Source organism: Genypterus blacodes, unplaced genomic scaffold (genome assembly GCF_046128005.1).
Source record: "Genypterus blacodes isolate CSIRO-AG114 ecotype Tasmania unplaced genomic scaffold, CSIRO-AGI_Gbla_v1 ptg000007l_1, whole genome shotgun sequence".
Taxonomy (NCBI): domain Eukaryota; kingdom Metazoa; phylum Chordata; class Actinopteri; order Ophidiiformes; family Ophidiidae; genus Genypterus; species Genypterus blacodes.
Genome location: NW_027466821.1, coordinates 1,324,467 through 1,349,170, shown reverse-complemented (window position 1 = coordinate 1,349,170; position 24,704 = coordinate 1,324,467). Strand labels below are relative to the sequence as shown.

Here is a 24,704-nt window from a genome sequence, read left to right as displayed (position 1 = left end):
CCTGTTAATGTCGTCCTGCGTCTGCTTTATAGATTCAATGGCACTTTGAAGTTCACTGAGGTCGGTTCCCTTTTTCCTCAAACGGCTGTTGTGTTTGCTTTTGTGTCCTGTAACACAACGCGTAAGAGGCTCTATGTTAACACAGCACAAAGGAGAAGGAGACACACACAGTTATCAGGTGTTTACATATCATACATGTCATTATTTCGATAAAGATACCAAAAAACATGTGTGTGTGTGTGTGTGTGTGTGTGTGTGTGTGTGTGTGTGTGTGTGTGTGTGTGTGTGTGTGTGTGTGTGTGTGTGTGTGAGAGAGAGACTGACGTTCACTGCCTGAGGAGTCTTGGTGGTCGGGTTCAGGTGAGGAGCAGCCACTCTCTGGGCTCTTCGGCTTGTCGCTCTTGTGTTTCCTCTTTGGCACCGTTACCTAATCAAAACACACACATACATGCACACACAGACGCGCGTACAGAAAAAAGTTAACAAATAGGCTTCACGCACCAACAATTAAAATTTGATGATTTTTTTTTTCTTTTTTTAAAACAACTTAAAAATGCACTTAAATCAGCGCAACTAATAGTTGCTGTGATGCATGCTGATGTTTGCTTCACCCACACACACTCCACATACACATGCATGCATCTCGGCAATAGGCACAGTACATGATGGCATGCTCGTGCATCAGTTAGCAACATGTGAAAGTGAAAACATGCATATAACACAGAACACATAACCCTGCATCTGAATTTCACTTAACCTTTTCTTGTTAGTGATTTATTTTATGGAAGGATTTTGACCCAAGGTGTTTGCTGAACAGACTTAAAGATACTAAGGAAGGAGATTAACCACATTTAATTACGGTTCATTCAGAATGTTTGTCAACGTGCTCTTTCAGTTAAGCAGTAGATAAGCAAGTTTCTGGTTAATTAAAAGCCAGACAGTGGATAAAAAGGAAAGGGGGGGTTTTAGAATTTGGATGCTACGACGAGCTATGAGTGTTGAACAGCATAATGGGCAACTAGTGAGGGAGAGAGCCAGTGTGTGACATTGATTTTACATCAGACACAAACACAAATTTCACTTAAACGATCAGCAGCAGAGTAAAAACAGACGCAGGCGGACAGGCAGTGATTGCTGTGGTTTGTTTGTTGATGTGTTCAGACTGGATCAGATGCAGGTTAATTCCTCCTCCCATCCCACCCTGGTACATACTGTTCTCCCTTACAGCCTTTGTATGGGGAGAAAAATACGCCAAAGGCCTGCCTCCCATACAAAGAGAACAGTCGCTACCGGGGCAAGTGAGATTAAAAATATAGAAAGAATGAGGAATCAGAGAGTGGAGAGAGAGAGAGAGAGAGAGAGAGAGAGAGAGAGAGAGAGAGAGAGAGAGAGAGAGAGAAGAGAGAGAGAGAGAGAGAGAGAGAGAGAGAGAGAGAGAGAGAGAGAGAGAGAGAGAGAGAGAGAGAGAGAGAGAGAGAGAGAGAGAGAGAGAGAGAGAGAGAGAGAGAGAGAGAGAGAGAGAGAGAGAGAGAGAGAGAGAGAGAGAGAGAGAGAGAGAGAGAGAGAGAGAGAAAAAGAGAGCAGAGGTGGGGAGACAGCTGCGGCAGCACAGCGACGTCAACAACAAAGCAGGAGACAATGAAGAAGGTGCGTCGTGCAAGCATGGAAGATGGCTGAGGCGATGAGATGCTTGACCCATTCTCGAGCGGGCAGGCCTACCTGGCACTTGCAATTGTCCCTGCGCGGCCCCTGGTTACTCAGACTAATAAGGCTGCCTGAACGTACCATAGGGGTGCGGTGCCGGACTTTGGTCTGGATACAGCCGTCTTTCTCAAACTGGATGAGGTCGTTTAACGGATCCCACGGTCTTGTGCTGAGGACAGAGGACAGAAAGACAGAGACAAAGAATGGACAAGAGATATGAGAATTTGAGAGCAAGAATGCCCAATGTCAAGAACCCTAAGCAGCAGAAGCGTCACTCACTCAGCATATCTATAATGCCACTCTCCAGTGATGGGGTCTTGCTCAAACAATCCTGGCACCCAGTCCTCGCATTTCGCCTTGCGCTCTCGGGCCGACTTCCGCTGGGCCTCCTCCAGAATGAACTTCTCGTTGGTGGCCTCTGTCTGGTCCTTGTTGTTGATGGCTCGGGTCACGTGCTGCCACAGCCTGACCAAGTCCAATCAAAGCACAGAATCTGCTTCAATTATGTAGTTTGAACTTAAAGTAACATGATGGAGCAGAAAACAGGATGGTTGGCTCACAACACGCAAGATAACGTGCACGTTGTTAAGAGGGAAATATGGTGAATAATAAGGTGAACCTTTCTGATTCAAATTCGCTTTGCTCCTCCGACGGGACGGTGCAGCGGGTCAGTCGGTTCTGCCTCAGGTCCGGCGTCGGGTTCCAAAAAGTGTCCACAGCCCCCGTCTTCTTGTCATTGATGAAGACCTCGCTGTCCTGTGGGGAAAGTGTAGAAGGTGAAGTTACGGCTAGAGCGAAGCTTTGGGTTTATAGTTCAAAGATTTTGCGAGGTTAGATTTGCGAAGAAAAGACAAATCTGCCGTACCCAGTGTCCTTCTAGTGTAGCCAGCACCTCCTTTCCCAGCTTGATCTTTCCGGAGATCTGATTGACACAGTCGCTGCTGCCCAGGAATGGCTAGAGGAGGGAGAAAGAGGAGGAGAGGGGAGAAGGAAAGGGGAGAAGGACAGGGAGGCAAAGCATGGACGGAGGCAGGGAGGGAAAGAAAAAGAAGAGGAGGCATCGGAAAGGAAAGATGAGAACAAGAATAGAAATACCAGAGAAGGGAGGAGGAAAATAGAGAGAGGTGGGAAAAAGGTAGAGTTAGGGAGTTAAAGCCAGGAAGGGAAGGAGAGAAACTTATATAATTTACTTGTTCCTTGTCTGTAAAGTGACGCATGATGACGATGGGAAAAGAGCACCTGTGATTTGTTATACTTCAGTATATCTGCATTCATTTGTATTTCTCGTCACTTTGTCCCTATTATATTCTAAAAGGAGATGTGTTTGTTTGCAAGTTTCTCATTATGACAGCTTGACATCCCACGTTCTCCACAAGAAAGACCTTCCAAAAACAAAAGAAACTGGGCAGGAGGAGCAGAGGAAAACAAATAATGGAACATATGGCATTAACTGCAGTTTCCAAACGCAGTGATTTTAACACATAATTAGCGTTGCCTTGTTTGAATTGAACATTGGCCCGACACACAAAGACTCATGAATGTATTCACCTGCTTCATTGACCTAAATAGAGAAAACTGTCCCTTGTGAATTCAAGTTAGCAGATTCAAAGCGTTTTCGTACACGTTCGGCTTTAACTTTCGGGTAAGAGGTCATATAATTGAAAATGCCTAATCATGTACCTGTCGCTAGACGATGACAGAATAATGCAGTTGATGGCGATGGAGGGCGGGTATGGAGGGTACAATGTTTGTCATGGGATAAGGAGTGGAATGGGGGGGTTGGTGGTGGCGTGGGGAAAATGAGGTGTACACAAAAGCCTTATGAGAATTGAATCAATCAAGATATCTTGAAGTGTTTTTTTTCATTAAACCACGGACTGAAGTGACTGGATCTACCCAATATCTACTGTTCTTAAACGAGACACCGGGGTGGTACCTTCAGTTTGAACTCCAGCTGAGCACTGTAGCCCGTCTTTTCACACATGACTGTAATCTGACCGCCCAGCTCCAGGGTCATGGTGCCATACACGATGCCTGCACGATGAAAAAACAACAACAAGAGAAACTTAAATCAATGCTGGTAAATCATATTGGGTCAGAAGTCAGGGGTCAGACGTCTTCACAGGCAGAACAGGATGCACTCTGACCTTTACAGTGGGCGTAGGGCATGTTCATCACGTAGTCCTCTCCTCGGTTGAGGAAAGTGAGCCGAGCCTCCCCGTCTAGTATGGCGGATAGGGAGTTTCCTGAAATTAAATATTCTTGAGTTATTACTGCCTTTACTTTATCTGTTTCGGGGAGTGTGAGAAATGATTTGTGCGTAGGTGATTCCATGCGCTCTGGCATAGAACACTTCGCTGATTGCTCCAAAACAAAAATCAATCTGTTGCAAAAGTCCTGAGGCAGATTTCCTCAGACTGCTGCCAGACCTGTGAATAATCACCCACGTTACATTGCCAGATTGACAATCTTTGCTTCAACCTTCAAAACACATGAACACCTGTTTTTTCGTCTTTCGTCTGGATCCACAACAAGGAAGATCACCTGTCATTGGTAATGTGGTAGACTGTACGATTCTGGTGTGTTTGTGTATACCATAGAACTTGGACTTCGCAAGGATGCTGCCACTGATGCAGAATCCGTCCTTCCTGTTGCTGACATAGAAGGCCGACACTGGAGGATGATGGGATACCTGAGGAGAACACGGACCAGCTGACTCACACAGAACAGGGCTCCAAGGCTGATCACCGCCTTGTCTGTAAACCTGGTCTCACCTGCTCAGCAATGTAGAACGTTTTGCTGTTGGTCTCTTGGTGGAGCCACATGCAGCGGAACGTCTCGCCTATGATGGGGTTGTAAGGCTTCTTCAGCCCCTGTGGTTTAAAAAGCAACATGACATCATTTTAACACAATATTATTTAACGGGAGGAAAGCTGCGGTTTCATGGAAATGTTAAGCCTACCGACCTGTGGCTTTTTGTAAAATCCGGATATGTACCACTTCACCACTTTCTTCATCCGGTTAAAGGCATTCTCCTCGACTGCAGCCCTGAGAATACAACAGACAATTCAAACTGAAAACTGCTGCTCCTATGTACATTAACAAGTGTAAACACCACCTCAAACGTAAATAGGAGGACCTAAAACGTAAATAGGAGGGCGGGGGGGGCTTACTCTGACAGGAAGTCTGCGTGGTAGTAGTAGTCTGAGAGTTTGTCCAGAAAAGACCTTGGTTCTAGGATGAAGGTGGGCAGGACCACCTTGGACAGATCCATGCCGGGTCGGACCTGTTTCAGCAGAGTCCAGATCAGAGATTTATTCTCTTCTGACACCGTCTCCGTCTGGCAAGCCTCGCCAGCCTAGAGAGAGAGAGAGAGAGAGAGAGAGAGAGAGAGAGAGAGAGAGAGAGAGAGAGAGAAAGATATTAGCGATGTAAGGCCAACGTTCACTGCAAAGCTCTCAGTATACTGTAGAATATCTTCCATTTGCAGAAGAAGTGATATATACAGGGATTATTACAATACAGGCATGACACATTAGGTTTATATACACTCTCTTTAGAGACAACAAGTTTTTAATTTATTCCCAACGATTGAAACTCAAGATTCCGCTTCAGTAGGTGTTTAATTAGTAAGCTGTCCAACCCAGATTTCATCAGCATGGTAATGCCCATTAGCACTTTCGCACTCCTCATCACACCGGCAGCAGGCCTCTCGCGTACACGCCCACACAGAGAATGCAATCAAAGCCTGTCCATATTACAGCGTCATTAATAGCAGCAGAGGGGCATGCTCATTTCTTTCATGTTATGAACTGAATCCATCAAAAAACCCATTAGCTGGCTTTGGTTTTAGAGGTTGTGCTTGGACTGAAGGATGAAGATGGCTGTCTCTATGAGCTGGGAGAAATTGCTCCAAAATCATCAAGCATCTCATTTTCTGATATTCTGACATATTCTGTCAAACTAAACCTATATAAAGCCATGTATGAATAGAATGCGTGTGACTCCCTACCTCTCCCAACTCCTCGTGTGACTGCTCCAGATACAGGGTTTCCCGCACGTGCTCATTGGGGTCCAGATCCACGTATGAGTCGTCCTGGCGCTCCGACGTGTCGCTGTCACTCTCCTCGCTCTTTTCCAGGCATTCCGGGTCTGACTCTTCATGGTCTTGCTCGCCTTCCCGGTCAGATTTGTCTGAGTACAGGTCCGGGTCTTTCAACTGGTCGCTGTCACTGAATCTTGAATTTGGATACGAGAGCGCTCAATGTAACTATGGATTTGTTTTTAACCCGCAGGTAGATTGAGACCTTGAGTGGGAACAATCTCGTTGTAGCACGTTTTCTATTTTCTACTCACTGGAAGCCATGGATGTTGTGGGCTCGGAGAAGGCTGTAGAAGTTAATGGAGTGTTCGCCACCTGTGGATATGGTGTTCATGTCTTCCTTCCCTTCCCGGATCATGGTCCTTTTCAGCAGGCTGGAGCACTTCAGAGCCAGCTCTAAGGCATCCATCCAGCACCGGCCTGGGAAGCAGATTTCGATCCATCATGTAAAACTTCTCTTTGAATGGCATCAGCCATAACATCAAATAATAATGCTTTTGTCCCCTCTTACCATCAGACTCAGAAGCGGCACGGAAGATGAGGTGGCTGCTGGGTAGTGGCTGAGTGATAGAGCCCACTGTTTCTCCTTTGGGACCCTGGTGACAACAATAGGGAGAAGAAATAGAGTGTAACTTATGCCTCATTCAGCGAGCAAGATTTAGGTCGGTGTTTTGCGGCAACGTCATTGCTGGTGGCAGAGTTGTGATTTAAAGCTATGTTGTATGTATTGTTCTACACATCCATGGACAGTTTGTTATTTCAGAGAAAAGCCCGGGATGAAAAATTGCACTGAATGGATCAATATCAACATGTTATATATTTGCTTGAGGTTTTGTGTTTCATTATTTCAATTTTGATTAACACACTCTGTTGTTGTGTCTTTGTCATTTGTAGTTGTTTCCTCCCCTTTTCAGTTTGAATCATTTGCATGTGCAGACAGAGGGAACCTAAATGGAGGGCCTCATCCCGCAAAAGAGCAATGAGAGGGCACAGAATCTGAGAGAGTGAAGTGTTTATTTCAACTGTGAAGTGGGTGACAGAGAGGCCGGAAACACTGGAATCTAACATGCAGGTTTTCTAATTGTGATTCCAACCTTTTCATACTGGAAACAAAGGGAAAACGCTTGAGATGGGAGGTCAGTGATGAAAACCAAAACAACGCCTGAAGTGGACGACTCAACGCAGCCGAGCCAACAAGAACAAATGGAAAATGTGTACTGCCAAATATGAAAATGACTGTCTGGCTCTATAATCTTCTTTGTCTGACATTAAACAATACCGAGCTCTTAATTATGCACTGAATATCCACATCTGTTTCTGCAGTCGTGTTTTATTGTAGGGGATAAAGGATTTCCTTTTAATAGAAGCCTCACTTCCCCTGATTATCTGTTTTTTGTTCAGTGTAAGTGTGTAAGAGGAAAAGAGGCCACTGCAGCAGCATGAAATTAATACTCCAACCAAAAGGTCTTCATAACAAAGCACTAGAATTATTTTCTTTCTCGAGGGTTGGTGTCTCTCAGATCCCAATTGGCTGAACAAAACGTATTTAGCATCACCATCAGCACTGTCACCATGTCAACTCATCTTACAGGCGACCTCCACTGTGGATTACTTCTCCATTTATTCTCTGCAATTTTTCTTCATTCGTTATTTCATATTCTGACCTTGACGGCCCAGATTGACTGCTCCAGCGGGTGGAAGAGCTTGAAGCAGAAGCCGTCCTTCTTCGAGGGCCTCTCGATGAGCTCACAGGCGTTAAGCAACACCGTGCCCACCCACTGGCCGTTCTTGTGTGTTTTGTAGATGAGCAGGACGCCCGGTTTCAGCACGCACCACAGCTTGGTCCAGCTCTTCAGAGTGCCACGGATCTGGGGTGATCACGCGCATACAAAACAGAGAAATGTGAGATATTATAGTTTGCAATGTACAAATACACAACAGCAGAGAGGAGATCTGATGGTGGCAGGATGGACGCCCCACCTTTAGCCAGTCGGCCATGACGATAACAGAGGGATCAGTGATGGTGCTGAGCAGTTCTTTGGTGGCCCTCTTCTTTTCTTCTCTGTAGTTTTTCTTCTGCACCTATGGGGAGCATAGAAAGAGAAAGACGTAAAATATCAACCCACACAGATGATATGATGCACTTGTTTTCTCGCTAAATATCTTTTCCACTTCAAATGATGAAGCAGTGATAAAAATCTAGCCACGCTCCCAAATGTCCTCTATGTGTTCGAATGCCACCCTGATAAGTGCATTTTCCTCACTGTAGTATCATTTATAGTGTGAGGACAGGATTTCTTGAAACTACTATGGGAGGTGAAAGCTGAAACCCATACCAATACATGTTTGTCGGGGAGAAAAAGTAGTAAAAACCCATTTGATTTCTTCCCACAACATTAACCTCACATCCAGGAACAAAAAGGAGGGGGCAGTGCAAGTTAGACTCCAGTGTAAAGTTAACAGCATTGTCCGTTTGTAAGGCTCATTACGCTCGCCTGGAGACGTTTCCAGACACAAAGGGCTTAAACTGATTAACTCTGCCCACGTACCTTGAGGGACTCCTTCTTTGTGAGCTTTCCTCCAGACGCAGATACATCCTTGTCTGAGCCATTGTACAGCTTTGTTTCGGACTGTAAAGAGAGAAATAACAACAAAATGCTTATTCTACCTTCATTTTAGAACCTCAAGTATCAGGATGTTTCTCCAGATCAATGATATTGATCCTGTTTAGGAAAAGCACAACTCGTACAAAATGTCTCTTCATACTGGCCTAATTTTCCCAAGAGAACGTGTGTTTTTAGTTGTGTGCAGCCTACTTGCCAAGTTTATATTTGGCTAAAATATATTTCTCCTTATTTCATTATTGAAAGAAGCCTAGAGGCTATAACATGCATTGGACAACGACAGCATTTATTACAAAAGCAATGCTCTCCTCAAGCCAGCTGGAGAGATTTAAAGTGGAAGGACAGGCAGGATATGTGGCGATCATAAAGGCTTCAAACACCCACAGGCAGAAATTGGGACAGCTTGAGGGTGCATGATAATGGGCACTACCATTAAGTACCACATAGTGTTTCCTTTGGCTGAGCTCATCAATTCCTGTGTGGAATGATGGAAACAAGGCCAGGGTACAATGCTGCTTGTAGCCCTCGGCTTTTAGTGCATATCAGAGATGGAAGATGTCCTGTACGGCTGAATTAAAAGATTAATTGAAGGATTTATAAAACCCTTGCCATGGTTTTGGAAAAGCTCTGCTGACTCACAGAGCCTTGAAAACAGGTCAGCATTCAAGCAAACGCTCAAATTGTCCTGCCATTTTGCAAGGCGTTTGATGAGGGATGGAAAATGTGTCAAGGATATACTGGGGCCTATCAATGGATTGAGATAACTGTTCTGATGACCAAATCGTAACAAAGATGTAGGATTCAAACACAGATGTGAACATATGGAATGCAGACTGACAGATCATCCAAAAGAGCCTATTCCACACACTACACTTGGGACAGAGACTGGAGTTTAGTTGATAAAGGGTTGATGGCTGAATGTGGGCTATCTGGTGCCTGAGGCATAGCAGGGAATGTGGGATGTGCAGTAATTCCCATACTCGCTGGCCTCATTACAACACACACATTCATTTCATCAATAAAGACATCGATTTCTTACCTTGCTCTTGGAAATGGAATGTGAGTCCTCCTTTAAAGGCAGTGGCAAGAGATCTTCCTTCGCCCTCTCAAAGCCTGAAACAAAAACACCTATCAGCACAAGGACATGCTCACTCAATGACCTCAAGTGTGTGAATTCACATTTGTATTTAGACATCCACAAGACTCGACTACAAAACCCTCTAACCAACCATCAATGACTCTTCTTAAAAAAGTCTTTGTCTGCATATGTGGCTGAAGTAAGTTTATCCCCTGTACTTTATAGTTTGGTCCTCTACCGATTCTTTCTTGTGTCATCTACCTCCCCATCAGCTGTGAATGGCTGCTGGATATGGAATGTGACTGAAAGCAGATACAAGACTTGACACCAACTAGAATTTGTTTACATGCTGTCACAGTAGCATGATACTTCTCAAAGAGATTGCAAGCACAGCGTGGAGTTGGGGAAACAAGCTTGTGAAAAATACAGGTGCTACTTTTGAATCAACATCAGACGGGTGGGCTTCCTTGTTTTACTGGAAAATGTGGAAGGCAGACAGGAAACAAATAGTAAATTTGTAAATCACTTCATCCCGATCGCCCCGCTGGAGCTGCTCGGAGAAGGAAATGTGGATTTGTCTGAATGTAAAACCACACAATGCTGAAAATGATCTTGAGATGAGTATTGACACTGGTAATCTCAATATGGGGGCTGAGACCGCGCATATACTTTATTTTTATAGTTCTTCACTCTTCATAAGCAATCAGACCTCAATCATGTGAACAAAGGAACCAAGGGAGATTATTATTCAGAAGAAAAAGAATTGCATAAAAATGTTTTTTTTAACTGAAGCTCTGCTGGATAGATCCTAGCATATCATGTCTATGCGTGGCCATTGATCCATGAAAATAAGAAATAAGATACATTTTTATCTGCTGAACCATCCCAATGTTGAATGACTCCAGCAATGTGATCTTAAAACATCTGACCTTATGTGTAAAGTGAAATAGAAACCGCACAGAACACGACTTCCATTCAGCTCATTCAAACCAACAGCATGGGTACATTGCAATGGATGAAGGTTCCATTCACCACAGAGAGAAAAATCTAATTATGTAAGAATTTCCGAGTCTAATAGAACTAATTTAAATGACACATAACACGTGCAGCCGGACCATCTGCTCCTATTTGACAGGCAAGTCTTCACGACGACGAGCTACCATGCTCAAAAGCAATACACCTTTTAATCATGTCGCTATATCTGGTAGGAGATGTGAAGGGTGCCATGGCAACAGGTGACCTGGGAGCAACAAATAGGGAAAATCTGACAGCCCTGCTACTCCGACAGAAACATCAAATTTAAGGGGCATGTTGCATCATCGGTTTCTATTGTGGAAAGCTTTCCATGGCAACAGCACTCTGGCATGACAAAGAGTAATATATGATAGAGACAATGATATACAGTATGTGTGTACAATACACAAACAGGATCAACATCTAACAGCTGTGTTTATATTGTGGAATTCATGTTTAAATTGAATCGAGCTACGTTTCCTAGTTTGACAATACAACCTTGGCAGAGAGGAATCCCTCAGATACTAAATCTTTGACATCCTCTTGTTTATCAGAGGCCCATGTTCACTTGGGTTATCCTCGAATGAAATGTTCTAACAAGCGTTATGCCAAGTCACGCTGACCCCAACATGAATGCATCTACGATAACTAACCAAATATACAGAAGCAGCAATTTCCAGATCCTCATTAGCCATACAAAGGCTTCAGCTCAACTAGTATATCTAATTTCCCCTATCAGTCCTTAGCTACAGCAGTAACACCAGTAAACACACGGCTCAACGTGATCTACAGTATCATCCAAAAAAGGACACATCCTCCCACTCAAGCGAAGAAATGGTATTTGTGGAAATTATGAAGACGGTTCCTTCAAAACAGGAACATTGTAAAACTATCTGAACAGGAATTGTCTTACTCCCACTAGATTTTGCTCATTTTAGGCAGAGATATGGTGACCCGACCTCTCCAGCCTCAGTTTCCTTTGTTAACACATGAAGTAACTTTTTACTTTATAGCCCAAGAAGTTGTGTATTTTGAACTACCTCCTTTGCCAGGCTCCTGGTGTTACCGGCTTTACACGGTGCGCACACCGCTGGCATCACGATGAGACAAAAGCTCTCCCTCTCAATGGAGGGATGATATTTCAAACAGCAGGATGTGCTTGGGTTAGAGGAGGGACATTAGGCTGGTTTCGTTACTGTGGCCTCTTCTTAGCCTTGCGGTTCTATTTATAGTGCACATGGGACCACAAGTTCAATTGCACTGTCAGACGGTGGTCAGACGGTCACTTCTATGGCCCTTCATTGAGACTGGTGTCCCATATTATAGTAGGATGAAAGGTTTCTTCCCCAATGAACAATCTTTTAAACTAATCAATAAATGATTTGAAAGCTGGCATTTGAGTGGGCATGACCTCTTCCTCAACATCAGGCATCAACAGCGCTGTTTCTTCACTCACATGGTCCACGGTGTAACTTTATGAATCAATTTGGGATTTCACAATTCAATTATTAATAATGTATGACTCTGCAGTGGTCTGTTGCGCGTGGTGCGCCACAGAGTGCTCCACGTGCGGGAAACGCTGCAAATATGTCAGTGGACTCGACAGTGGAGGCTCTGCAGGCGGAAGAAACAGGGATCTGGACAGAGAAAGAACAGGAAAAGGGGACGACGAAACCCTTCTTCACCAGCTGCTGTTTCCTGCAACATTTAAACGCTTGTGCATTACGGCAAAGCATCTAGAATAAGGATGAATGGAGCTGAGGCTGAGAGCAGACAGCAAGGAAAATATCATGACTCAGATGTGCTATACAAGACCTCACATCTCAACATATTCGTCTCACTGAAGAAGACGAATATGTTGATGCTGATGTGTGATCAGATTTGCCTTTAAATCTCTTGACACGTGAGCGAAGGTTGGTAGGAAAACAAAGCTGATGAACAGCCACGCCATCCCCTGCAGTTGCTGCTGCGGTGCCCTTGCACAGATGACAAACACAATGACTGGGGCTCTACTGGGGGTATGACCGTGTTTGACTGCTAAGTGTGAGCTGAAAAAGAGCATGGGTGGTGGGAGCTTTTCCTGGATTAATAAAGGTCAAAAACAGTCACATCTAAAAGGTGGCACAGGACGTCTACCGCTTGCAAAGCACAAAGGCTTCCAGCTGTCAGCCTGAGAGTCCCTGTCCATTTACAGCAGGGCACAAACAAGTGAACAGTAAACTGATTCGACCCTAAATTGTTCCGTGGGATTAGGTGTACTCTGTGAAATGAGAATTTAGAGGTATCGCAGGAAACTCGGCAAATCCACGGCACCTCGGCTTCTTCATTCATCACAAAGTTTGCAACAGCCCCAAAAACTCCAATAACCATGAAAGGTTACCTATTTATCTATACAAAGCTGGAAATGGCCTTAAAATGAGGAGCAACTGACAAACATTACACAGTTTCCATCAAGTGCCAAATAGGGCCAATATAACAAATATAATTGCATACTCATTTTGTGACAAGATGAACATGTTTGTTGTGTATTTCAGATAATGAACTCATATTTTGTCCTTGTCATAGCATTTTGATGTAAGGTTACAATGTGTGCCTTATCCTTGTACTTGCCTATTATAGGAAAGCATGCCGGCACGCTTCAGATGTTAAAACTGCTTTACAATTTGCCGACAGATCGATGTGGTTTTGTAGCACCAAGTTTAGAAGATGTTAAGTTAGATAAGCAAGCAAACTTCATACAAACCAGCATTAAATCAGTGTGAATCCCAGCCTTGTCTCATGTGCTCAAGTGCAATAACTACGGTCAACAACTACAGACAATAGGTCCAAACATTATACCTGAGCAAAAAAGATCAGTTGACTTTTTACAAAAAGAGAAACGGCACAGGTCAATCTCTACACACTTACGCCGTTTATTCATGGGCCAGCAACATGTGGCCCTCCAGAAAAGACTGTCACCGTACAATGATAAACCCACCTGGCAGTGAGATGGGTGACAGGTCATTATAGCCCCCGAAAGAGGCATTGCGGATGAGTTTCCGTCCATCCGGGTGTGGGGGTCGGAATGATGCTGCCCCGCCACAAGTGGAGAAACGCCGACGGCCCAGGATTCCCTCCTCTTTCATCATGGGGACGGCGAGGCAGAGATCCCTCGGCGGTAGGGATGGAGGGATGGAGGGAAACTCGGTGACGGCAGAGGATCTAAGGGGATCGGGGAGCGGTCCGATACGTCCCACGCAGCTAGTGAGCCCGGCAAATAGCCCAGCAAATACAGACAGGAGGAGACCAGTTCAGATGCCAGGTTGTGCGGTATGCTGCCTTTCTCTGTTTCCTTCTGTCGACTGCACCCTGCCTCTCTCTCCCTCTCTCTATTCTGTCTGTGTGTGGAAGAACAGCCTCCAAGTACTTAATGACGAACACGCTGAAGCCCTCCCACTCTCTCTCTCTCTCCTGCAGATGGGTCGGAGAGCTGCATCTTAGCAAGATAAAAAGCCCTTACATTCCACATGATATCCTTATCTCTTTCGCTTAACCCCCGACTCTCCCTCTGTCTGTGCTTCATATTTTTAAGATAAAGGGAATCATCTCTTTTCCACCTCATTCTTAGCCATTAGTCATTGGTGTGATAGGTCTATGACGTCTACAATACTGGTCCATTGTTTATGTATCTCTGAATTTAGTGCCAACAGCCCACTTTCACTCACTTCCTAAAAATGACATCTATGAATGGTGAAGGAACTATAAGGGCATCTCGGCAAAGATAATTAATTTTCTGTCAATCGGCTAAGGAACATTAAAATTGGTGTATATTGGATTTACAACTTTTTCTGAATTCCACATTTTTATGATTCAGTCCACCATAATAAAGACAGAGGCTCCAAACAGACATGCAATAAACAGTTATTAGTACCACATTACTAGTACGATAAACTGTATATTAAACACATAGGTTCAGTGCATGTCACCAGTGTGAGGTAATCTGTGTCGGACTATGATATCAAGGCAGGCAGATAGCTCCTCATCCGCATCTTATTTATGGTATAAATGGATTACAAAGGTGTCCACTAGGTAATGGATATCCACATTACTGGCTGTGAGATGCCCCTTTAAGATGTGTGTATCTCCTTTCTCTCCCTCTTATACTTCATATGAATCTTTTGCCTCCCTAACTCGCCTTGTAAACTGTGACTGGAATGCAGACTCGAGTCATCAGACTGCAAACATGCACACAAAGACATATGACACAAACACACAAGCTCTATTGAGATAGTCAGTGAGGACAGAAGGAAGCGTGCCATCACACCAGTTGTCAGCTGATCCGATTATGTTTACCAGACAAGATTACGTTCAACAACAGGCCAACTCTCTCAACAAAGCAATGGGTAAACATCCAAACACATGGCACCACCTGTACAATAAAAGATCTTGAAAAACCATCAGCTTAAAGGAGCTATTTAAATCATCCAGTAAACTATTAAATTAGCATCCAACCTAACATTCCAGATGTAATACATAACAACAACTCTGATAGTTAATGTCAAGAAGAAGACCAGAGCAATGTATCTTCTTGCAATAAATATCTTCACATTGCCAAATTCCCTATTCGTTATTTACAGCTTTGTGTTGCAATGACTAAATGCCACATTGTGTTGCTCCTGAAAACAGTGTAAGTGCTGAAACCACACACTTTGCCTGTGACTAAACAAATGATACTGACCATAACTTCCATTGTGAGCAGATGTCAGACTATGACATGGTATACCTGTAGCTTAGACCAGGCAAATGCCTCAAAATACAGTATATTCCTGAGTTTTGATTGTTGTGTTGTTGCAGTGGACACACAAGGGGCACACTGGAGTGACTAATACTGCGTTCCTCCTACGAATCTCTGACGATAGCATGGGAGAGACAAAGCCGTCTCCTCCCAACAACTGAAAAAATGCTACTGAACTAAAAATCCTCACCCGAGCCTGTCTGACTCCAATGTGCTTTAATTAAAACCGGTAATTAGGCTGTTCTGTATGTATAATTCTGTGCCCACACCTAATTAGCCTGACTAGAAAGGGCAATTTCTGCTGGTCTAACTACAATAGAGTGGCACTTCAGTATGTAATGTGCTCTAATTATAGACAAAATGCTGCCTGCACCTGCTCCTTTTTCACGTCCTGATTTCTATTAAAACCTATGAGTCACTCTTTTAAGGGTATACAGATTCTGAGAAATATCAATATTAATATTTGATTGTATTAATTGACTAAAGAAACAAAAATAATCCACATAAAAGCAGCAGGGCTTTCATTTTCACTGTCATGCTGTCATGCTGTCTGCTTTCTGTCTGTTTTCACTTAAGGAACAGATTATTGGCTCCATTAGCTGTGGACAATGATAAACAGATAAGCTTGAGTATAGAATACTTACACAAAAGCACATGATGTTTGCTTTCTCAAGTTACATTCGTGAAATCCTAGTGAACATAAGCGAACCTGACCTCATTGTTTCAACCAGGTGATGCCAGAGAAACATTTTAGTCACTTTATTCAGCAAAGGCTTAGGTTTCCCTACATAAAAGCATTCCTTCGAGAGCAGCCACCGCCAATTAAAACTACAACCGTGTGCTTCAATTTCATTCATCTGGCCGGCTGAAATTACCAGGTCTACCTGCTCTGATGAAAGCGTCTCAGGTGAATCGTGTGAAATGGTATCAGGTATAGGACGTGTTGATACCAAATAGGCCAGTACAGGTCTGGGTCAAATCAAGGATCTACGGCTGCTCTGTACACTCTGTAAACCTGACACAAGTGTTAATTCTTTGTTTATTAAGGGCCAAAATTGTAGTGAAAAATGACCCATGTGCCTGATTTCAAACAGGTTTTTCAACGCAGACACAAACCATACATCGTGCCGTTACCTTACAACAAGAAGGTCTCCTTAAAACAACTGTCAGTAGCTCAGCGGAAGGGATAGAGTGATCATCTGGCATTTACTTTTGGTGTTTTTAATGGTAGGAATCAATAGAAGTTTGAGAACGGCTTTAAGGGAAAGGCTTAATGTTATGTGTGAAAATATTGTGACAATGCTGCAGACATCCTAGTGGCACAGTAACCCACGGGCTGTTAATCTGAAACCAGCAGTCAGTGCAGACAGTAGGTCACGTGCAGACAAACATCGTCTTACTTGAAGGTAGCAACCAGGCCCTGTAAGACCGGGATTAGCCTTGCAATAAAGAGGCTTTCTGGACTGAAGCCTCTGCAGAACTGCTCTCTTCTCAGACCGAGAAGCTCTCATTTCTGTCCATATGACATCAAAGTCAGTTTATAAAGGTGTGAAATTCATTCTGTCCTCACAGACCAGCATACACAAGTGTTCATCAAAGGAAGGATAGATTGGGAAAGGGTGAAACTAGGACAACAATGGAAGGTGTTCTCAAACTAGCAGCACATACACTGTTTTCCTATCACTAGTCCATACCTTGCTTTCCTTCAGATTAAACCCAGCACCTTAAGAATATCCACAAATCAAGATCTGACAGTAGCCTAATAGCCCAAATCATGCCACAATCACCAATTCTTTAAATCCATGTTGTGTAATTCCAGACAGGCCTTCGGACATCCGAGCAGAGCTCAGGCTCCAAAGGCCCAGGTAGTCGCCGTCATATCGTCCCGTCCTCCTTACTTCCATAGAGTATTCATTACGCTACATCTCTACTCTGTCAGGCCAAGTCCCCCATGGCACTGTGGCTTCCCGAGGCTCAGACACTCATTGGATGAGAGCAGAGACGGAGGAGGGAATGCAGGCGCGGCACTGGCTGAGGGTAGAGGTAAAACCAGCCCCCTGCATGCTGCTAACTCTGTTTGATGGTGCATAATCCCCAAGGCTGATCTTAAATCCATACTGACCTCACCCGATCTCTCCCTTTTTCATTCCCTTCTTTCAATCTTTGCCTCTTCACCTCACTCACTTATGTTTCTTCTTCTCCGAGTCTGTTTCCATTCTACTTTTTACATTTCTGTGCATCTCTTATGCTTCTCCTGCATTTTATACACACGCCACCCGTCTCACTATCTCCCTATTACCCCCGTCTTCCTTTTCATTTATGCAGAAGGAGGAGTGTGTCACTAGAGACAGTTCAAGCGAGAGCAGCTACAAAGCCCATTGAAGGCCTGTCAAAAAACCTCCAAGGTTTATTTTTGCTCTCAGTGAGTCAGACAGAGAAAATGAGGCTCATTTGGCAGCCAGACTACCCTACTTTGTCTGCCTGCATGTGACAACACAAGATAAATCGATAAAGCTAATTACTCCATTAATAATAACTATAATAACTAATTAATGTCAACACTAACCAACTTTCATTACAAATGCTGCCGGAATTAAACTAAAAAGAAATAAATACTTAACAAGATTTTCCTGTGATGATGTTGATGTCTGGTAACTGTCGCTAAAAACCTCATTTGAAACGATCTACATACACATCACAACACTTTAAACTGTATAAGATGGGAATTTGAATACATTCAAGAAGAGGTAATAAAAAATGTTTCATACAGTGATTAAATACTAGATAAAGGCCCAAGATTTTATGCCGTTCGCATTGAATACAAAATAAATTAACACATTTCCTAAATAGTCTAAACACTGCTGCCATCACATGTCTTTTCCTGTAGTAGTAGTAGTAGTAGCAGTTACAACTGTGGCAGCTGCAGGAATTATAGCAGCAGTTTTAGAAACAAACTGATGGTGGCAGAAACCCGATGATATCACTATACACATACATTGTCTGCCAGGATTCCTAAAGATCTGCGTGTGCGTGTGCGTGTGCGTGTGTGTGTGTGTGTGTGTGTGTGCATAGGAAAGCAAGTGGGTAAATAATATCCCACTGAAAGGTTAGATGTTAGACTCAACATATGCTCAAGTACACATAAAAACAAATGACAATACTCACAACCATTCAATACAATACTCATATCAAATACACAAAAGACTAATAGTAGTGTCAGATGATCGTGTGGAACAGTATGAGAAGAATATGATTGGTGACCAAACCCCATGACGCAATCAATCATATTCATGTTTGGAATAGAGTACATCAATATCCAGATTTAACCAATATAAATGTAATCAGTCAAGTGAGCAAATTTCATCACAAATTGGTTGTCATCATCGTATAGAAATTGTATCGTTTCTTCACTGAGCAGTACGCAGTTACCAAATGAAGCCAACAAAAAACCACCATCCAGCTTATCTGTACAATTCCACATGATTCATATGTCGCAGCAACAGTCGTCACTTTATGACACCCTCAGATGTTCCAAGCACCCGAAATAAGCCCTTTAGTCATCCAATGCTGCAGGCAATAAACTGAGAAACTATTCAATCATCCAAGAAGGAAAACAAATCAAGGCATACACCGTCATCATTTTGACGTGATGCCACAGAGTAGTCAAAGAGTTGCCGTGGATACCCACTTCAGGGCTGCAGGGAGCTGGTAGCCCACTAACAAACCCTTTGTGCTCCCTCCTTTTTTAACAGATGCGGTTATGGTGAGATGATTTGAGACAAGCATAGGCATTACTACTTGCAGGCTTGTTGCCGTTGCACGATGCTTACTTTCTCTGTGTTTGGGAAACAAGATGATTCTGTTCTTGGAAGTACATTCAGTGGTGAGGGAATCGGTTGGCTAGGAGAGCAGACTAAGATAAGGATTTTCTTTAATGAGTTTACTAATTTGGCTCAACTGCATAAGGTCAGGTACAGGACAGAAGCAGGATAATTGGATTATGGATAAATAATGCTTCATGAAAGCAGGCATCCGTGGTTTACACTTGACCCGCAGGAAGCTTATGTTGAAGCCTTCAGTTGTTATTGAGTCTGTGGTGAGCTTACATGCACACAAATGTGATAAGGTGAGCTATGATTCCATAAGCTATGAAACAGATCTTCCTTGGTATGCTTACTCCCTCTTCTGGTAGGAAGTAGGTCTGCAGTCCTTTCTTTTATTATGCAGTGTGAACACTAAGACTTGTATGCCCACTCTGGAAAGTTATTAACCATAGTTTATAGCAAAAGTCCACTTCCAGTCTAAAGCCCAGTTGACACAGTTGATTGAGGTTGTTCAACTTACTCAAAAATATTTTTAGACAGTTTGTTTGTTCTTATACATTTGCAGAATACATCTTCTTCGGTTCAGCATTATAGTGTGCAAAAGCTTGAATGCAAATGCGTTTGCAGGGTATTTCATTGAATGACAGCGGCCATGACACAATTAAGCCTGAATGTAAATCTTGTACCTCTCCATTGCGTGGTGTTGAAAAATATCTTACCATGGCTGTAGCTGACCCCGGGGCTTAGGGAGGAGGGGGTGGCAATGTGCTCCCTATTAGGCGTTTGGAGTCCCGGCTCCTTCTCCCGTTCCTTGTCCCGCTCCTTCGCCTGGCGCTGGCTCATCCTGCCTGGGGTCAGAAGGACGGGCTCATCACCGCTCACTACGGCAGCTACAGACAGGCGAGCGGAGACGGAACCATAAAGGAGAGGAAAGAGGAACGTGGAGGGAGGGTGAGATGAGAGAGTAAGGAGAAGATTGGGAGAGATAAAAGAGATAGGTCAGATACTGAGCCATCTTGTGCACTTACCACGGCATACAGGCTGCCCTCTTGTGGATCATTTGGTAGGTGCAATATTGTGTTTAATAATATATTCTAATCATTTAGACAACTCTCTTTATTTTATTGTGTGCGCAAAAGCAGCACATTTTTGAGAGCAGAAGGCAGAGGACAAAATAAGTAAATTTTCTTTAAATCTTAAGGTTGGTTAATGTCTACTTAAAAAAAAAAACATTTGACAGCTTTGTTGTGACACTGTATAACAGTATGTGTCAGAACAACAGAATGTCTTATGTTAACACACTCCAAGTCATAATGTAGAAATGTGTCTGCATTTGAATGTAGATGTACACACAGAGAAGCAGCAGACAGCATTATCACAGGCAGGTCACTATGGCAAAGTGGTTATAGGACAGAAACCCAAATATAGTATAACTGCACACATTAAAGGAAACGTGCTTTCCCTATATGCTCCAAGTAGCTCAAAAAGGTCTCGTTTATTTTAAATATATGGTGTTAAACAGCAGATGGTGACATTACCAGCCACTAAATCTCCCCTTAGGAGAGAATGTTTTCAAAGATGGCAGCTTAGAGACAGCCTCAACATCTTAAAAAGTCCATACTAGGTGTCTTTTTCCTTGGGTTTTATATTGAGATACTGACTTTCTCAAGGTGGTGCTATTCCCTTTCTTGATCAACCATGATGGCTATCATACCAACTACCAAGTTTTTCTGTCTCGTTTCTTTCATGCAAATGTCATATACCAGATTTGAAATACATACACGGTACTTACAGCAGCTTCAGTTCTTTGGCATTTCCATGTGGGTTTATATGAAATTACTGCAATTCATGTAACATTCTCAGATATAAATGGGTCCAAAGCCACACCCACACGTAAAAATGACCACTGTATCTCAGGACATCAACCCTTGCCCTTCCCCTTACTGTTTTCCCTTAGCCCCCCCTCTGAAAAGCTTGCTGGCTTACCGGAGGTGGCATGGTGCTCTCTGAACTCTGCATGATGCTAACAGGCCAGAAAGGCCAGGTAGAAAAAGGGAAGGACAAGAGGGGGAAAGGGGACAGAATAAACACAGAGGGACAAGGGGAAAGAATGTAGAGACAGAGCAGAAAAAAGAGTGAGAGACATGAAGATGATGGTGAATGCAAGAAATACAGGGATGAGAGTGAGGTTTAGGGTGAAAATGAAGAGAGGAGAAGGGAAGTGGGGCATCCATCATGTGTTGTTGACCAGATGTTGGCGGTGGTGGTTGGTTGGTGGCGGCAGCAGCAGCAGCAACAGCAGCATCAGGAGAGGCCACAGCCACACAGGACAACAAAAAAAGAAAAAGAGGAGACAAGAGACGGAAAAAAAAAGGAAAACAGACATTAGTTTCAGCAAAATGATAATGAAGGACACAGAACTGGCAACAGATTGAGGCTATGGACGGGAACACAGGGGAAATGGATAAAACAACACTCTCACAACACACTGTACACCCGACTATAACCCTCCTTACACACTTACACGCCAATCATTTTCTTCAAACATATGTACATTATTCAGCCTGGAGGTTTGCCCCAAAGATCCACAACCAATGAGCCAGACCACACTCAGGTCCCAGACTGGTTCTGATTATGTTACAAAATCTCATGTATGACACAGCCAGAGAAATATATGAACTCCTGTGTGAGGAGCATAAACAAGTTGCTTTGGCTGACAGTCACACATAATCAGCACAAACCAATGAAATGAAACACTGCTATATACAAAAAAATATATATATATATATTTATATGCAACTAACAATCTGTGGAGCTAATGTGGGGTAGTATGGAAGCTGGAAGGATCACCCACTGTCAGACAAAACAACCACAGGAGACCTGGAGGAGAGAGCCGAGGCAAACAATGCTACTGATTGGATACCGTTAAGTTAATCAGGAAGGGAAAGTCAAATCACGCAATTCTGATTGGTTCAAACCCTTAGAGCCACAGACTGAGAGGATAGAGAACTCTAAGAACTCTTCACAGCAATAACACGAGCAGATTAGGAACATCCGAATGTCAGAGGATGATTAATAAGATTTTGTGGAAAAGCTTCAGCAGAGTGCAATTCTAATTCAGTCTTGGCTGAGCCCATTACCTTGTTGGATTTCAGTACAGTTTCACCAGTCGCTCATTCAGTGCAGCAAAACACTTATTGTACATATAGGAGGTCAGATGATGCTATGGCAAGAAGGCTGAAAGGTTGAAATCCTCAATTACAGGTGATATATTGTGCTTTTTGTCAGTTTACCTCCTCAGACATCTGTGTTTCATTGTGCTGCTGCCAAATGAGATGAGGGTAAGCTTCTCAGGAGGGGGTCTTGAGGAGCCCATACCTAAAATGAACCCTTTTAAATCAGTGTGAACAGCAGTGCTGCAGCAATAGAGAATGGAAATAGATCGATGTGTTTCTTTGCACATGAAAGCATTCCAAAGCTTTCAAAATACACACATGACTGACAATAAGGACATGGAAATATGCACTTTAATTACAAAAGGTTAAAAGGGATCAAAACTAGCCACCTTGTATTCACATTCAGTTTGGCAAACTACGATTGTCCTGGATCACGGCAGTAAAACTGGCTCATCTGTGCCTCATCCTAAAACATGCCACCGTTCCTCCTTCATATTCCATTTGTCTTTCAGCATTTCACCCCAAGAGCTTTGAATGGCAACCACCACTAGCTGATCGTGATTACGTGCGATGCTCTTTACAAAAGCCTGAGAGCCGCACCTGATTATTAATGCTGATTAATTATACAGATGAGCGTATGGCTGCGTGGGAAGAAAAAGACCGCAAGACAAAATGAGGTGCTAGAAATAATCGGAAATTGTCAGGGAGAAAAAAATAGAAACAGTGTCACAAGGCAGCCTCAGAGGAAGACTTTGGTTACAGTGTAATGAGCTCACACGTCCAACACACACTGCTGGCATTCTGTCTGGTGGCCACATGTGGCAGGCCAGTATTAGCATGTGAAAAGCTTTCTTGGCTATCAATTCAAAAGCAAGCAGTGTGGATGATTTTGATCCAACGGATGAAAGTTGGGGTCGGGGGACATAAATGCAAGACAGACCAATTGTAGTGTGAACTAAAGAGACCGATAGTTTGACTAACACAGTAAGATTGGTGTCTTTATAATGCGACCTCACTAGTTATACTTCGACAATGAACACAAACTATCTCCAAAAACACTGTTATAAAACAACCCGACTGTACACGGCAGCCCAAGCCACCGTCCCCTCGTCTCCTTATACACTTGTGTCTACCTGTGTATCACATTCCATAGGTCCCAGTCAGCATTTCTTACTTCCCTCTTCCTCTCCCTCTATTCTCCCCTCTTTCTGTATCAAAAAAACGATCTCCATCTCTTTCTTCCTTTACTTTAATAGATCTGAGATGTATCGATTGCCGTTAGTTTCGTTCAATGAAAGGTATTGGGGCGGAAAGGTTTGTATTTCGCGGTCCAACTGCCTCGTTTTTGGGCTCAGGTTTTTAAATAACAAGTAGCTAACATGACATGATTAAACCAGTCATTTCAAATTCATTGTTTCAGAGGTTAGTCTTCGGGGAAATATGTTCTTAGACATTACTCACTAGAATTGAAATGGATAGAGGAACTAGTGTTGAATGCAAAACATTAGGGAGAAAAAAACAAGTGAATTGAATTCCACAATGTTAGCCTGCAACTGATTTTTTTTATCATTACTGGGTAAATAATGGTTCATTAAATGGTTTAGATTGTATTCTATATCTATGTCGAAACATTTTGCAAAAGCACTCGAGATTATGCGGTTTACAATATGAGCAGATAAAAGACACACATCCTCATTTATTTGAGAAGCGAGACCAAACAATTCCATGGCATTTTCATCATAGCAAACCATTTTTCTTTAGACTTAGTTGCTCCTTCCAAACATATTCTTCCCCTCTAAGCTACAAATGAGCTCCACTTAACCAGTCGGGTTTTAAGTACTTGTATTGAGGCCACCCTGACACAGACAATGGCCTTTCCCTTTCCTTTTCTGTCATTCACTGCAGCCTGAAGCCAATTCATCTGTCTCACTGACAAAGTGGTGAACATAATAACTATAATCTTGTGTTTAGAAATAGTTGACTGGCGGTGAATGCACGGCACACATGACAACTGGAATGACAAATATGTGACCTTGAACAACTGATTTACAAATTTTTCAAAGTCAGCGTCAATTACCTCATTTAGTTTAGGTGCAGAAAACAGACGTTGGGCCTAAATGGAGCTTTAGAGGATGTAAATAAAGTTTTGGCTTCCTGATTTCATGCAGAGGAAAACTTGTTTTTGTGCACTCTTTGATAAGGCTGAACAACATTGGGGATACAAGACGTGACTTATTGGATGATGTGATAGAGATGTGTGATACGTCCCATGTACTGCCGTACTGCGGGCGCAAAAAACTTCTGATTTCTAAAAGGGGGGCGCGAAAGAAAAAGTTTGGGGACCACTGACTTATAGCAATAACAATAAAAATGTGATACACCACTCAGCCCTATTTTGCAAACAATGT

The 24,704-nt window shown here is 43.1% G+C and overlaps 1 protein-coding gene across 5 annotated transcripts in view; it reads right to left on the bottom strand.

Annotated features, from left to right (window-relative positions):
• Positions 1-24,704, bottom strand: part of osbpl8 (oxysterol binding protein-like 8) — a 50,479-nt gene that overhangs the window by 3,546 nt on the left and 22,229 nt on the right. For 3 of the 5 annotated variants that reach the window (XM_076151016.1, XM_076151040.1, XM_076151023.1), the window contains 21 exons: positions 21,107-21,143; positions 19,840-20,010; positions 9,470-9,543; positions 8,356-8,436; positions 7,787-7,888; positions 7,471-7,674; positions 6,318-6,402; positions 6,061-6,226; positions 5,717-5,942; positions 4,878-5,062; positions 4,671-4,752; positions 4,479-4,577; positions 4,300-4,396; positions 3,852-3,950; positions 3,641-3,738; positions 2,570-2,659; positions 2,324-2,460; positions 1,984-2,169; positions 1,720-1,873; positions 325-427; positions 2-107 (listed from right to left, as the gene is read on the bottom strand). In XM_076151016.1, coding sequence (XP_076007131.1) covers positions 2-107; positions 325-427; positions 1,720-1,873; positions 1,984-2,169; positions 2,324-2,460; positions 2,570-2,659; positions 3,641-3,738; positions 3,852-3,950; positions 4,300-4,396; positions 4,479-4,577; positions 4,671-4,752; positions 4,878-5,062; positions 5,717-5,942; positions 6,061-6,226; positions 6,318-6,402; positions 7,471-7,674; positions 7,787-7,888; positions 8,356-8,436; positions 9,470-9,543; positions 19,840-20,010; positions 21,107-21,143 — 2,582 coding nt within the window. The remainder of the gene's footprint in view (position 1; positions 108-324; positions 428-1,719; positions 1,874-1,983; positions 2,170-2,323; positions 2,461-2,569; positions 2,660-3,640; positions 3,739-3,851; positions 3,951-4,299; positions 4,397-4,478; positions 4,578-4,670; positions 4,753-4,877; positions 5,063-5,716; positions 5,943-6,060; positions 6,227-6,317; positions 6,403-7,470; positions 7,675-7,786; positions 7,889-8,355; positions 8,437-9,469; positions 9,544-19,839; positions 20,011-21,106; positions 21,144-24,704) is intronic. The other 2 variants (XM_076151032.1, XM_076151048.1) reach the window with 2 other exon arrangements.